This window comes from Micropterus salmoides, unplaced genomic scaffold (genome assembly GCF_014851395.1).
Source record: "Micropterus salmoides isolate LMB-PRFRI ecotype aquatic unplaced genomic scaffold, ASM1485139v1 Ms_hic_scaffold_5, whole genome shotgun sequence".
In the NCBI taxonomy this organism is placed as follows: domain Eukaryota; kingdom Metazoa; phylum Chordata; class Actinopteri; order Centrarchiformes; family Centrarchidae; genus Micropterus; species Micropterus salmoides.
The window spans coordinates 3,983,153-3,998,655 of NW_024044237.1; the positions used below are offsets into that span (position 1 = coordinate 3,983,153).

General features: G+C 42.2%; 1 protein-coding gene across 1 annotated transcript; it reads right to left on the minus strand.

Moving 5' to 3' along the window:
- Window positions 1-2,635: 2,635 nt before the first annotated feature.
- hspa9 (heat shock protein 9) lies at window positions 2,636-15,224 on the minus strand. Its single transcript, XM_038699058.1, has 16 exons — window positions 14,926-15,224; window positions 14,003-14,061; window positions 13,608-13,695; window positions 11,012-11,193; window positions 10,368-10,492; window positions 10,208-10,281; window positions 9,452-9,558; window positions 9,127-9,289; window positions 8,933-9,025; window positions 7,934-8,143; window positions 7,213-7,440; window positions 6,836-7,058; window positions 6,390-6,484; window positions 6,192-6,284; window positions 5,860-6,000; window positions 2,636-3,941 (listed from the first exon to the last, which is right to left on the minus strand). The coding sequence occupies exons 1-16, from the start codon at window positions 15,010-15,012 to the stop codon at window positions 3,870-3,872; spliced, it is 2,040 nt and encodes a 679-aa protein (XP_038554986.1). The 5' UTR covers window positions 15,013-15,224; the 3' UTR covers window positions 2,636-3,869.
- Window positions 15,225-15,503: the final 279 nt, after the last annotated feature.

Below are 15,503 nucleotides of genomic sequence, written 5' to 3' on the forward strand. Positions count from 1 at the left end.
CTGTCTTGTCACTCAAGAGAACATACGTTTGAATTTTTGCCATTTAAAGATGGAGCATATGCTACGTTGTGAGGTAAATTACAGCTAGAGAAATAAGATTTTGCAGCAGGTAATCAGTGAGTTTACAAAGCAAAAGCTCTTTAATGAGGAATTCAGCTTATTGTTAATTAATGTGTGCTACTAAACCTCTGTGCTTTCTTTCTCATTTCCATGTTCTTTAAACCCATCAGTAATCTGTATTACTAGTACAGAGCACAGTCTGCTGTATACTGCTGCCTTTAGTATTCCAGTGAGTGTTCTGACTGACAGACTGCAGCACATGCAGCCACGGACAATGTGACATCCTTGTGGGACATTTCAATATGTAGCATACTGTGGCAAGTGTCTTGTAGCATGTTAATGTTTTTGGACTGAGTGGATGGTAAAAACAGAATGATTCGTGCACTTTTGACCTTAGGAAAAAAATCTTTGATAAAATACAGCACCAAGAAATAGTAAGTGAACCCGTTCACAAACTACCCCTAAGAAAGTGACATGTCAGATTTTCCCATCAGTGAGGTGAAATTGTAGTTGGTGGTTAGCAGTGCCTTGTTCTGAGCAAAACACAGACACACCGATGCACGGTTTGGATTTTTAATATTGAAATTATTTAATATGCCGATTCAGAAAACAATTATTTGGGTGTTATTAGTTTACATAGAGTGGATTTGTCTATTATAGTGACTTTGATGAAGTACAAACCACATTTTATGGATGAATTATGCAAAAATGAAGGTAATTCCAAAAGGTTCACTTTGTTTCTCTTGGCACTGCATTCTTGTTGTAACTTCACTTTTGATTGTCTCTCAGAGCTTTTTCCAGAGGTCAGTCATCTGTGCAAAAAGCAAAAAGCACTGACTTTGAAGGGTCAAAGGTCACTGACCAGGAGTTAGCGGACAACCAGAGAAAAATCAACGAGGCCCTTCCCATCCATCCTACCATCCTAAAGACACGGTCTCATTCCATTTCTGGTATACAATATTCACCCTCTCTCTCTGTAGCATCACTCTCATTCACCGTTTCCAGTCTGTGGCCCCTCTGGTCACTTTATTTATCACCCACATCAAAGTGTGACATCACGTCCTTTTTCAGGAAGTTGTATTTACAATTTGTATTTACATGTAAAAGTAAATTGTATTGGCTCCAAGCCCCCAAAAAACAACAACCTGTTCTTGCATAATAATGAAGTGTTGAACGCAGTGACTCCTAAATGTTGTACAATAACAACTACATTTATGTCTACCCTGAGTCCCCTCCCAATGAAGCGACTAGGAGCAGATCAGTTATCACAGCGTTATACACACCTTGTCAGGATTAAGACTACCCATCATTCGTTGTATCCAACATCATATGACATCAATACAATAGAAGATATTTATTCTACAGTTGACGATGTCAATATAAGCTATTTAGAAGTGGTTTAAAAATAAATGAGGATATAGTATCTATTTTATGGGCGAATCATGTGCGCAGGTCCTATAAAATGTTTGTATGTGGATCACAGAGAACATTTAATATTTCCATTAAACATGTAAATATTTAGATTCTTTTTTTGTTATTCATTGTATTCAAAGCAATTATTTTACAGCTCAGCTTACACAAGAACAATTCAATTTATGATTGATTAAAAGTGTTTAAGATTAGGTAGAACCATAAATGTTTTACTTGATATGTAAATGCTCCGTATTTGTATAGCGCCCTTCTAGTCTTTGCAACCATTCAAAGCACTTTTACACCACATCGCATTCACCATTCACACACATACATAGAGCCTAAGTGCTCAAACAGAAACTAACATTCGTACACCAGAGGCAATCAGGGTTCAGCGTCTTGCCCAAGGACACTTCAACATGCAGCCTGGAGGAGCCGGGGATTGAAGCGCCAATCTTCCAATTAACAGGCAACCCGCTCTACAGCCACAGATATTCTTCATAGTTAATCCATCACGGCATGCAACTATTTTATTTTATTTTTTTAAAACATAGGTAGCGTGAGTACTGGGGTCATCATACATTTTCTAAATAAGGAAGTCTGTAGGCGATGCCTCTGCTGGTCACTCCTAAATGGAGCTTTTGAAATATTTGGGGGACCCTTAGTTTCTATATTCAAGCATCACACATTCTTAATTCTGAGAATATGCCTACACACGCTGAGCAGGTTTCTGCATCCTGGCTCAGATTTCCTTTGGAAACTGGGTCTGGAATTTAGGGCCCAATTATCATTTAGCTTCATTGATATGAAAATGATTTGAGATTCCACACAGAGTGCCTTGCACCTTTCCTCAGTTAAATATGTGGTGAGCACTTATGTATTTTTAGATTTTACTAGTTTTGTGGAATTGCATAAAAACAAGCCAGCCACGCTGTGCTGAGGTGCTGTGAGGCTGTACGTTAGGCACACCAGTGCTCCCATCAGCATTCTAACATGCACGCAATGAAAATGCCAACATTTAGTAATAACCACAAACACAAAGTAGAGCTGAGGCTGATGGCAAAGGCCTTAAGTTTAGACCTGTAAACTAAAGAAGTAGATTAGTGTGCCTTTTTAGTTCAACAAACATGTTAAAATACTGTACAGACTGATTCAAACCACTCTGTCACATTTCAAATTTTTATTAGAAAAGACAGCAAGTTATTTTAACATTCCACAGAGGACTGTGTGGCAGCAACAAAACTTCCTTCTGGAGGGGAATGACATGGCTGGGCTCATACGGACTTCCACCGTCGTGTACTGTTTTGTTGCATCCCAACTCATCCCCCTGTGGTCTTTCTGAAATGAAAAGTAAACTAAGGCCTCATCCTCCATTGTGCAATTTCAACATCCAGATTCACCTGACTTATATCTAGCTTAGCTGCAGTTAGTAAAACCTTCAGACATGTGTTTCAGAGTCAGAACGCAGCTCTGTTTAAGATGCACGCTACAAAAGGAGGATGCAAAGAACTAAGACAGATCAAAGCCTTCCATTATTTTAAATCAAGATGAGACAAATGAACTAACGTTTGACCTTATATTCTGTCCTTCCTGCCATAAGGCAGTACGAGAAGTTACCCAAGCCTTATGTCCCTTAAACAAGCCTGTTTAAAAGTCAAGAGGACACAGGACCAAATATAATTCCTGTAGAGTGCTGCAGATAAAGAATACATTTGATTTAAAGAAAAAAAAAAAATCACCTCCTCACTGCTGTTCTGCATTAGTTTACAAGGCTTTAGAGTGCATTCAGGACAACCGAGTGGCAAGTTTCTGACATAAAAAGTCTGTATCCTTAAATATATCTGTACAGTAACCTCCCACCTCCAAGTTGTTTTGAGTGCACCATTAAAACAAGATAGCTATAGCTGAAGTAGAGCACTGTATAATATGTAAATGGAGTAGGGCTGTCCTCTGTACCAAAGCCTGAACAGTGTACAAGCTTTTTACTCAGTTCAACTGGCACAAACAACAAAAACTGATCAGAGCCATAAACAAGCTGAACTGCTTCAGAGGATGGAGCCAAACAACACGAAACCCGCCTGATGTCTTAGACAAACAAAGAGACATTTTACTACCTCAGGATGTAAATTAACAGCTTGGTAAAAATAAAGTACATGACATTGTTGGAGACAATTAAATTACAAACAGACAGGATATCACAGGACATGGAGGAGCGCACACGGACATCGATCTGTTCACTAGAGTATTGTACTGTCAAAACACAGTAGAATAATATGTAATGGTGAGAATGACTAAGATTCAGCTCGTCACTCAAGACTGCCACTCCCCACCCGGTCCACCCCCTGAGCCCGACGGTCCTCTGTTGTCATGGAAACCCCGTGCCACCCAAGTGCTAAGGTCTACTGCTGGCCTTCTTTCTTATCTCCTTCTGATGAGCCTGAGCTGCCGCTGCTGTCCCGCTCTGCCGCCATCTGCAGGAAGGAAGGAAGGAAGTGTTACAGCGACATGGTGAAGCTTTATTTACAGGGCTGCAATTTCCTAAGGATTGTTGTTGGAAAGAACTATGTCATTTGGTAGTGGTTCTAAAATACAGGTAGTATTCAGTGGGTACATTTCCAGTGAATACAGTACAAATAACTGCTGGTATAACAGAGTCTTTTAGTCAGTGCACAGCAGCGGCCTGTACTATGAAGGGGGGTAACTGCCTTATCCAGGTAACTTCAGGAGCAACTTCCTGATTAACCCGTACTATGAAAGGTGGATAGGTGTTAACCGAGGTCTGTTACCATGGTAATTTACGCTGCATTTCTAAACTGCTCCGAGCAGGTTTTGTTCGTGGTTATCTTGAGGTTACCCTGCACATGGACTATACACCACATCTGTACCCAGCGTTGATGATGAGAAGTAGGATATTAATCCACACCACTTTATAAAATATATTTAGGTTTCATCAAATCACTGTGGTGTTTCCTTCTGAATACGCCCAATCCACAGCAAAGTCTCTAAGGTGCATGATAATATAGTGACTGTGGGCTAAACTCAAGTAGTTCCTCACTGCTAAATCCAATTGTGAAGTCTAATATAATTTTCCACTGCATGCATAATACACGGCAGACGTGTGTGTGTGTGTGTGTGTGTGTGTGTGTGTGTGTGTGTGAGATAATGCATGTGTGCGAGTTTCTCTCAGATGCATGAATACAATGCCAGAAAATATATTCAAGTTTTTAACCTGTAGATTTGTGATTATTAGTTTCTCATAAATCTACCACAGTAATGGTGGAAATTCTTTCCCCCTCTCCCCTGGCTCCAATTTTTCAAAATGTGGTTGTACGTACATCTTAATCATATTACAGAAAGAAGAAGAGTCCAACAAATACATGAGTTAGCCTAAAATAAGAACACCGCGAAAATTATTACAAATTTATTCAATGCAAGCCTCCCTGGCTGTGTTGGCTGCCACGATATTAGATTTAGCCGTTAACTGAACAGCTCGTTCGAAATTGCTTTTATCACCTCAGGAACATCTAAAATCTGCAAAATGTTGTCAAAGAAGGATCTGGAAATGATAATTCACACTTTCATATTGACAAGACTCGACTACTGCAACGTTGTTTTTACCTGTCTGAATAAGTCTGCTTTGAAGAAATTGCAAATTGTTCAAAATTCTGCTGCTAGACGTTTAACAGGTACCCCTCGAAGTTCTCATATTACACCAGTCTTATTGCACTGCACCTTGTCTTTACATTCATCTATCCTGACACAATCAACTTGCATTCTTCTGGAGGAAATAGCAGGCGCAGCGTTGAGGAAAAAAAAAAAAGGACAAAAAAATATGACTGCCTGCACAGTTGAACACGCCCCTTTTATGTGAACACGCACCGACTCCAAGTAAGTTAACACGACTCAACTAACCGACATCTTATCCAGTCGTAGTACTGTTTAATTCCAGTGGAGGCGGTCAGAGATTTTCAGCCCCGAGTTAACTCTGAGTAGGTTGAACTCCCTTCGTAGTACAGGCCACAGCGGTCTACTGAACATTTGATTAAACGTCTACAGTCAAACATAACACACAGCTGAAACCATTAATTGGTTAATCAACTGAGACTATTCAGCAACTAATTTCAAAATTTATCACTAGTTATTTTTCAAAAATGCTTTTAAATGTTTTATTGTGAGGATTACTATGCTAAACCAAAAACATTTCCACCGGACATCCTCATCTTTAACTGAAGATTACACATCAAACTACGTTCAACGTGCCAGAAAAGATCAGTATTTGTGACTATTCTGTATTTTAATTGATTTCCATGTTTCCCTACATCATCATCATGTTAAACTTCTCTTATTTGTTCTATTGTTTTCATACAACATCTCCTTGGTCTACATTACCTTCTTGTATGCCATTTCAAAGAGTTTGAGCGACGCCTGCTGCAGGGTGGTGGCCGCCTGTTTGATGTTCTCTCCTGTTTCGGAGTCTTTGTTGGCCAGAAGATTCCTGACCTTTGAGATCTCCTCCTTCAGCTTGGTGCACTGCGAGCAGACGAACAGGAAACATCAACGATGAGCTGTGGTTACTTCCTACACCACATCATTCCAGACAGCTAGATAAATGTTCTCTCAACATCTAATTCAACTCATCCATGAAGCAAGTGCAAGTAAATCAGCAAATTTACAGCACAACCCTTATCTAAGTAAACTAAACCTAAAGATTTGTGTTTCACCTCATCAGCAGGAAGCTGGTCCTTGAACTCCTCCATCTTGGATTCTGTGTCATGGACGATGCCCTCGGCCATGTTGACGGCCTCCACGCGGTCCTGTGCGGAAACAAAACGAGGGTTAGATGGGAACAGCGCGGGTCTGAAGCACACGCAGATCAAACACATCAGTGAAGGTTAGTCCAATACTGTTCTGCTCTTTACCTTCCTCCTCCTGTCCTCCTCTGCGTACTTCTCAGCATTCTTGACCATGTTCTCGATGTCGTCTTTACTGAGACCTCCTGATGACTGGATCACAACTGAGGAGAGTGCAGAGGATGTTTAGACACTGAACACGCAGCAGCTAATTAAAACATTACAACGTGAAAGAAGGCACAGAAGACGTGGAGCAAAATCTCCAAAATGCTGCTTCAAAACAAATTTCATTAATAAACCTTTTAACTAAAGCCAAATATTCAGTGTTCAACACTTTGCTGCCAGGCTTCCTGACTGCTGTACAAGGAGCAGAACCTCTCCAGTCCTCGGTGGTTATAGCTGCATGCTTAAACATAAGCGTTCAGAATTTATTTATTCTTACTGAAGACTGAACGTGTCTGATCAGCATTCACTTTTGATGTTTGAGTCATGTGACACTGGTTAATGTCACTCACTCTGCTGTTCCCGGCCTGTGCCCTTGTCCTTGGCAGAGACGTGGACGATGCCGTTGGCGTCGATGTCGAAGGTGACCTCAATCTGAGGAACACCGCGGGGGGCGGGGGGGATTCCCACCAGAGTGAACTGACCCAGCACCTTGTTGTCTGCTGCCATCTCTCTCTCCCCCTGACACACCTTGATCTCTACCTGAGTCTGTCCATCAGCTGCTGTGGAGAACACCTGGAGGGGAGCAGACAGAGTCACTGTAACACATGTTTTACACCTGTCAACACTTCTTAAAAACAGAGTCACTACAGAGAGACATGTAGCTCACTGTGAAGCAGTCACTCTGGGCAAAATCATTTCTCTCAGCATGCCGTGCTGGTTTAAGTACCTGGCTCTTCTTTGTGGGAATTGTGGTGTTCCTGTTGATGAGTTTGGTGAAGACTCCACCCAGGGTCTCGATACCCAGAGACAGTGGTGTCACATCCAACAGCAGCACATCGGTAACATCGCCAGCTAAAACGCCACCCTGGATGGCTGCTCCTATGGCTACGGCCTCATCGGGGTTGACAGACTTGCTGGGAGCGCGGCCGAACAGGTCCTGAACCGTTTGCTGAACCTGCAGAGACAAACAGTGAGTGTTACACTTGAACTATAACAAACACAACCGATGAGGGGCTGCTGGTGGGTTTGTTTCTTTAATCATTTACACAGTCACACACCAGTGTGTTCTTGGGCTGCTCAAGCTGAACATGTTGCTTTAAAACCTTCCACAAATTGAATCCACATTCCTTGTAATACCACATTTGGCCAGCAGATGTCACACTCATCACATAATGAGATGCGACGCTCTTCAATGGAAATAAACATGATTTTCACTAAAAATGAATGCGTTACGATACTGTTAATCACCGCCAGAAAACCCTGTCAGTGTTTCCCTTCTGAGGGTTTGTTGGCAGAATAATGTCACCTCTCTATGTGGACTCCAGGACCACAGTGGACATAAATCTTGACATTTTTATAGCTGCGTGTTATTTAATGTCCTATTTCTCATTATGTAAACTAAACTACTCTTTGTTAGGACCTGCAGGCTCAGGGGTCGTCTACTGTACCTTGGGCATACGGGACATGCCTCCGACCAGCAGCACCTCTCCTATGTCACCCTTGGACACCTCGGCATCTTGCATGGCCTTCTGACAGGGAGCCACGGTGCGGCGGATCAGGTCGGCCACGATGCCTTCAAACTGAGAGCGGGTCAGTTTCATGTTGAGATGTTTGGGACCAGATGCATCCATGGTCAGGTAGGGAAGGTTGATATCAGTCTGGAAGAAAGAATGAACATCATGTGACCACGTGAGGTTTCACCACTTCAAACTGCCAAGAACATCATGTCACACTGTCACAGATGACACTGTGTCAAAGTTACATTTTGTTTGCTGTTGATTATAAAAATACAGCTGTAGGCCTCTCATTGTGAAAAGTTTAGGCACCCCTGAATATTCCCATGGTTTTGATTTATTAATAATTGTGTTTGGATCAGCAATTTCATTTTGAGCTATCAAATAACTGAAAGACACATAATGTTTCAGGAGTGTAATCAGGTTCATTGGATGAACAGAAAATGTGCAATATGTAAAAAAAATAAATAAATAAATATAAGGAGAGAGAAATTTGAATCTAATGTAGCCTACTTCTAGAGTGCACTGTGCAACAGTATTATCTAGGAAAAAATTATTGGATGGGGACCTTTTGATGAGTGTAGCGAGTGTGTGGCTGAGTGAGAGCGAGCAGCAGGTGACTGCAGCGGAGCAGAAGAAAAGGTGAGCAGTGAAGTTTAGTGAAGTGCAGGGTTAGTCAGTAAATAAAGGCTGCAGATGAAGCTCTGGTGTGCGAGTTGTTAAACTGCTGGAAAAGTGAAGGGGTCATGCTGAAGATGATGTCAGGCAGGTTCTACATTATGGGCATACACTACATCAGCTCAATGCAGCATCAGTTCAATAGAAAGAGGAGCGTCTGCGGGTGTTGGAAGTCATACCGTCAGGATTTCTAAATACCCTGCTATATGGTGGTGCTGCCCAGGACTACTGTGAGGATAAGGGTGTTCTGTGTACCTGCAGCGAAGAAGACAGCTCACACTTGGCCTTTTCAGCAGCCTCTCGGACCCTCTGAAGAGCCATGTTGTCTTTCATCAGATCCACACCAGACTGAAAAGACAAGAAAAACACACATGAGATCCTGAAAAGCAGAGCGACCTCCAGCTGAGAGGCTCATCTAAAGAAAGAGAAAGAAGACAGAAACTATTTGCCTCTCTCTTGAACTCCTTGACGATGTGTTTGAGGAGGTGCTGGTCGAAGTCCTCTCCTCCCAGGAAGGTGTCGCCGTTGGTGGACTTCACCTCAAAAACCCCCTTCTGGATCTCCAGGACGGAGATATCAAACGTACCTCCACCCAGGTCATACACAGCAATACTGCAGACAAACACAGAGGGAGTTTAAAGCAGGCACAGCAAAAACTGAGGAAAATATCAAGCATGCACCAAATGTGGTCCGTTTTCATGTTTCAGTACAAACTGGTGTACAGACTGTAGCAGTGAGGAGCAGCGGTGGTCGTGCTGGTCCTTCTTTACTCACATTTTATCTTGGGTTTTGTCCAGGCCGTAGGCCAGAGCGGCGGCTGTTGGCTCGTTGATCACACGCAGCACGTTCAGACCGGCGATCTGACCGGCATCTTTGGTAGCCTGGAAGTCACAGAAAGGCCATCCAATATTTTGTCCACAGTACAGGAAAAGTTACAGAAACGACCAAACAGCCATGATCAGAGGTGACTGCTGCTTTTTTCTAACACTTGCTAATGCAGCTCAGGGGATACAGAAAGTTTCACCCTAAGAATACCAAGATTTAGTGCAAACACACGCAGGAAAAATCAGCTGGTTTGTAACTGCACAGGCTGATTAAAGTGAGCCAGGTAGAATGGTTTTTTGAATATTATTAGCCGATATGACACAGAGCCACGTCGAATAAAACAGGGAAGGAGGACATTTTTGTTGCAATTAGTTGATGTTTTGGTTTACCCTCAATTAAAAATAAATCCCATCCAACTGTCTTTTCAATGCTCCTGTCACAGCTTTCATACCAGTATTAATTGCTTCCACCTTTCCCCTTTTGATGTCTGCCAGCTAACAGAGGGGCAGAGCCTGAGCAAACTGGCTCATGTATTCTGTTAAGAATAATGAATTTTTGTTTAAATGCTACTTCCCATAACGTTTAACGTCCTGAAACATGACACCTTGGCTGATTGTTTTAGTACTCATGTAAAGAATTTCATAAGAATAGACTGATTCTACAGGCCCATTAGACTGCAGAGAGTGGCATGGGGTGTGTGTGTACCTGTCTCTGAGAGTCATTGAAGTAGGCTGGTACGGTGACCACAGCGTTCTTCACTTTGGTTCCCAGGTAATTCTCTGCAACACAAAAACCAAATCACTTCAAAAACTGATGCTCCTGTCTGGATGACGTAAATGTTTATCCAGTGCAGTTCTGGTCATACCTGCAGTCTCCTTCATCTTCATCAGGACGAAGGCTCCAGCCTGGCTGGGGGAATACATTTTCCCATGAGCCTCCACCCAAGCATCACCGTTGGATGCACGTACAATCTTGTAGGGGACGTTCTTCCTGTTAATGAAAACAACGTTCAGTCTTTTGTCTAAAATCTTTGTTTTTGGTTTATCACCTCAGTAGAAAAATACGCAAAAAATAAACTATCCCACGAAACTGATCCTGAAGAAGTTCTTTAAAACAGTGGTTCTAAAAATTTTTCCACATCAAGGTCCCCTTAACTGACACAAATTAGACCATGAACCCCCATTTGATAAGATTTTGTCTCAGGGTTTTCACATTTGATAGGATCTTAGCTTTTAGATGTTGCATTTCAGAAAGTGTATGTAACCCATGACCCAAGTAGTCATACATTCTGTTACTTAGGGATGGAATCATTACAAAAATATTTTTTCCATTTTTTGCTGAGGACCCCCTCAAGGACCTCTGGGGGTCCCTGGACTCCTATTTGAGAACCACTGCTTTAAAGTGTACAATGTACCATGTTCCAGGAAGTAATAAGAATACTTAGCTTTTTAAGTGAGTACATGTAATAATGCAAACGGGTTTAAACCACAAGGCCAAAGATGCACTCACAGGTCTTTCTGGACTTCTGGGTCGTCAAAGCGACGTCCAATCAGTCTCTTGGTGGCGTACAGTGTGTTCTGGGGGTTGGTGACAGCCTGGCGTTTAGCGGGCATGCCCACCAGACGCTCCCCCTCTGCTGTGAAGGCGATGACTGACGGAGTCGTTCTGGCTCCCTCAGCATTCTCCAACACCTGATGCGCAAATAAAAATTATTTTCTATTAAAAACTTGTCAGTTCTACCACTGCCCTTTATCTGCATAATGACATCTCGCACAGCATGATTAATTTTATTTCCATGGCTGCACCAATCCCATACTGATACCGGCCCGTTAGGGACTCAAATAATTGGATTGCATTAGTGGTGCGCCTGTAGACCTGGTCACTGCTAGGAGAGCTAACATAGCATTTTATTTTACACAGTTGGGAAGTAATGTTTGTGACACATGGTGTTGGCATATCCATAAAAGAATGATTCCCAGTCTCTTCCTCACAGTGAGGAATATAGTTTATTCATTTTCCACTAGTACTGGACCTCACCATCAGCTGATACCCACAGCTGAGGTACTAGTATCAGTATCAGGACTGAAAAAGTCAGTGCATCCATCCCTAATTATGTCCTAAGAATAAATAATATCACCTCTTTACAAACACATCCTTATTTCTGTAAGTAAAGTGAAAACTAGAAACACTAGACAGGAATGTGTTTGAAGATTTTGTCAGAACTTCTTTGGACTGATATTCTCAATCAGCAGGAGACTCATTCAAAAGCAAATGTGTCGAGAGTTGCAATTCAGTTAGGCTGAAAAGTGATATTCAGGCACAGCATGAAGGAAAACAAACTACACAGAAACCAACAGGGGCAGGGGCACTCTAGGTGCCACAAATTAAAGTAGGGACAACATGTCAGCTCAAGCAGAAAATGACTGGTTATCCTGAACTGTGAGGAGAGAAAAAATAAACAAAACAAAATATGTGGCAGCATATTAGCTCAGTCCGTGAGTACTTCGGAACCAGGCGGTCTCCAGCACAGATCATTGCCCAAGGTGCCTAATTGCTCCCCGGGCTGCACATTGGCTTCTCCTAATTAAGAAGGGTTAAATGCAGAGAACAAATTTCCCCTCTGGGATGGGATCAACCCATAGCATAAAAAAGGCACTAATTGTTGTTTGTCGACATTAAATGTCAGCGGCGGTAACTGTCAGAGCTCGCAAATGTGATCCTCACAACAGGCTCACAGTTTGGTGAACCAGCTTTTGGAAATTGTGTGCCTTATTTGGAATTATGTCAGTTTCCCCTCACTGAAACTTAAAGGTGGGGTGACCGATTCAAGTGAATGTGTCCTCACGGTCTGCTAGCTGTCTGTTCTGTGTTTGTACCCAGCCCTGGCTCTGTAAATTGGAACCAAGGGGTCCACACCCGGCCCTACACTACTCCAGCTGTTCCAGTCGTGATTTGTGTCAGTAACATTAAATGACTTGCAGACAGACATTCAGTTTACTTTCTAGTTCACCAAGACATGCTGTTGTTGTGATGTTAGCTATAGCAGCAGGAGAGTTGTATCACTGTCTGGAGCTGGTCTGCTGACTCTGGGTGCTGTCTCGTCCTCTCTGCACGTTAGCTTCACGTTAGCTTCACGTTAGCTTCACGTTAGCTTCACGTTAGCTTCACGTTAGCTTCACGTTAGCTTCACGTTAGCTTCACGTTAGCTTCACAGCAGCAACTGTGACAGCAGTTGCTAACCCTCAACTCAGCTAACATTAATTACATTACTTGCTGTGTTGTTGTTCGCTCTGGATCATGGCATTTGTCATGATACTTGTGCTTTAAAAAATTTATTTTAAAAAAAAAAGGTCCCTCTCTGTAGGGATCCTTTCCATAGTGTTTTCAGACTCGTCAGTGTCAAAACAAGCACTTTAGTGGACATACTTTGACGGGGCGCAACTGCCCGCAGGGATTACAATGTAGCCCTGTGTCACTGCTGCCAACACAGCACGCTTGCTCAAAACTGGAAAGATTTCAAAAAATGTTCTCCCAATTAATCAAAGATTTAGGTTACATCACATAATGCAAATTTAATTTTTTGTCCGACAGCCAATGACTAGTGAACGTGTGTGAAGAGTACCAGACAGAGTACAAACTAGACAGACTCTATATGAAGAGTGCAATGAATTAACTTCTGTTATGAATGGCTGCGATATATAGAAAATTGAACTGAAAACATGGACTGGCATTTGGCATCAGCGGCCCTGCTAACTAAGACCACCGCAGACAACCTGCTGCCAAACCTGAACGAGGCTGTGGGGGGTTCACTGGTCAAGTGTCTGTTTAAACTGTTTGTGCTACATGAATGAATGTTTCACATAACAAAATGTTCCAGTGGAATTGTTCAATTAAAACTTAAGTTGAGAAACAGACGTGTGTTTTGGATCTTATGATTTATTGATTATTAACGCGTTCAACTGTCAGTTAAGGAAAACGCACAAATTAGAAACCCTCACCTTAACATGTCGAGGACAATAAGCCCACGCTGATCAGCTGAGCTTTGAAAGCTGACCACGTACTGTACTATCTGTGACAGACGGGTGAAATGCGTGTTCATCCTCACCTTGGCCTGTTTCCCCTCCATGACTGCCACACATGAGTTGGTGGTTCCCAGGTCAATGCCAATGACTGCGCCCTTGACAGCTTCTGACCTACAACACATATACACATCGATTACAGATCTATCATTTAAGTTTAACTACAGTGTTCTAACAGTTAACAGTTCTTGGGATATTTACTTCATAAGAAAATGTTTACTTAAATCCTCTGTGGCACTAATAATAACGGAGTACCTATGAAATAAACTATTATTCAAAGTCACAAATGTGGTTTTGACCTCGCCACACTGTATTTTTTTTTTAAAGGTAAATACACTCCATATTGACTCTACCACCATGTATTTTCCAACCACATTTCTTCAGGATAGGAAGTCATTTTAGGTTTTGTGCTGATACTCACGCATATTCTCTCCTGGACAGAGCTCTGAGAGTGCCTGGTTGGAAGCCACTCCAGCATGCCTGTGAATACATAAAACAGTTAGACAGAAAAATATTGTCTATTAGTAGTAACCAAATACATTATGATTCATAATTCATCTCCGTTTTTGTTCTTAATTTCCATCAATGTCACAAAGAATTCTGTTTAAAAACCTTTCCCAGAGTAACTCAGGAGACAATGAAGTGTAGAAAAAAACACTGTCAAACATAAGCAGGCCATACATCTTTAAATCTGAAGGTGGTAAAATGGTGAGATCTGACAAACTGACAGAAGCTCATCAGCTCATGTGTGACAAAATAAGATACGTTAATGTGAAGAAGCAGCTAAACTAATACTCTGGACGATCGATCCGTATTAAAGTCGTGTGAGAAATGTTGCAGCATGCTGGAGGGCGGGGACACCTCACTGAAGGTCACTGATCCACTCATCCGCCTCGGAAACAGCATGCACACATCTCACAGCACACATACTGACCTAAATCTCCTAATAAGATACCAACACAGTCATCATTTAACGTTTAACCAGATGCGTGACAGGAAACTTAGCTAACGTTATACGTCAAATGCAGCCTGATAGCGAGACACCTGGTAAACACTGACACTTAAATGCGAACTCGTGCACTGAGCGTGAAGCACCAAAGAATACAAAGTGGCATCGTTGTTTAGCGTGACACCGCTTAGTATTCGTGTTAAGTGTGCCAGGTAAATCGCACAGGCCGCTTCTTGGTAGCCAACTACAAATGACGTCTCGACAGTCACGATTAAATAAGCTGGCCTCAAGCTAACACTGTTAGCATGCTAAGCTAGCCGGCTGCTTGTCAAATCGTAACTATGCTCAACATTAGCGTATGTATATTTACTTAGCGGAGTATATTTGAAACTCACCTTCTTAACCAAAGAGGACACATTTCTTGTAACGTTACAGTTCATTGTCGGGAGAGTCCTTGAAACGCTTCTGGTGACACTCAACATTTTTCACAAGTCGGCTAACTAAATCTAGCGGTTAATGTCAAAACTGACGCTCCGAGCTGTCGAACAGCGAAGGATAGCTAAGATATCTGCGGGTGTCTTCAGAGACGTCCAGACTGCGTGTCCAGGGCAAAGCTAGAGCTCCGGCACAACTACTTGTCTTTGGACTGCAACAGCGTAAAAAACTGCGACGCTTGTTCTGGAATTATCCAACACATGTTGCACCATGCACCGCTGAAGGACCCCAAATTAGTGTGTTCACTTACTGCCTGAATGGATTAGAAAATATTATGGAAATGTTTAGGAAATGAATATGTGTATTTTACTATTTAAATTATATAAATGAGATGTGAATAAGTTATGAAACGTTTGCAAATAGAAACTAAACGCATTCCTGCTACATTTAGCCTTTTTGTGATCATGAACAGAATAGGGCAGACACACGTAGTGGGCATGTGAAGGTCATGATGTAACTAGAGGCACGCTGGGGTTTC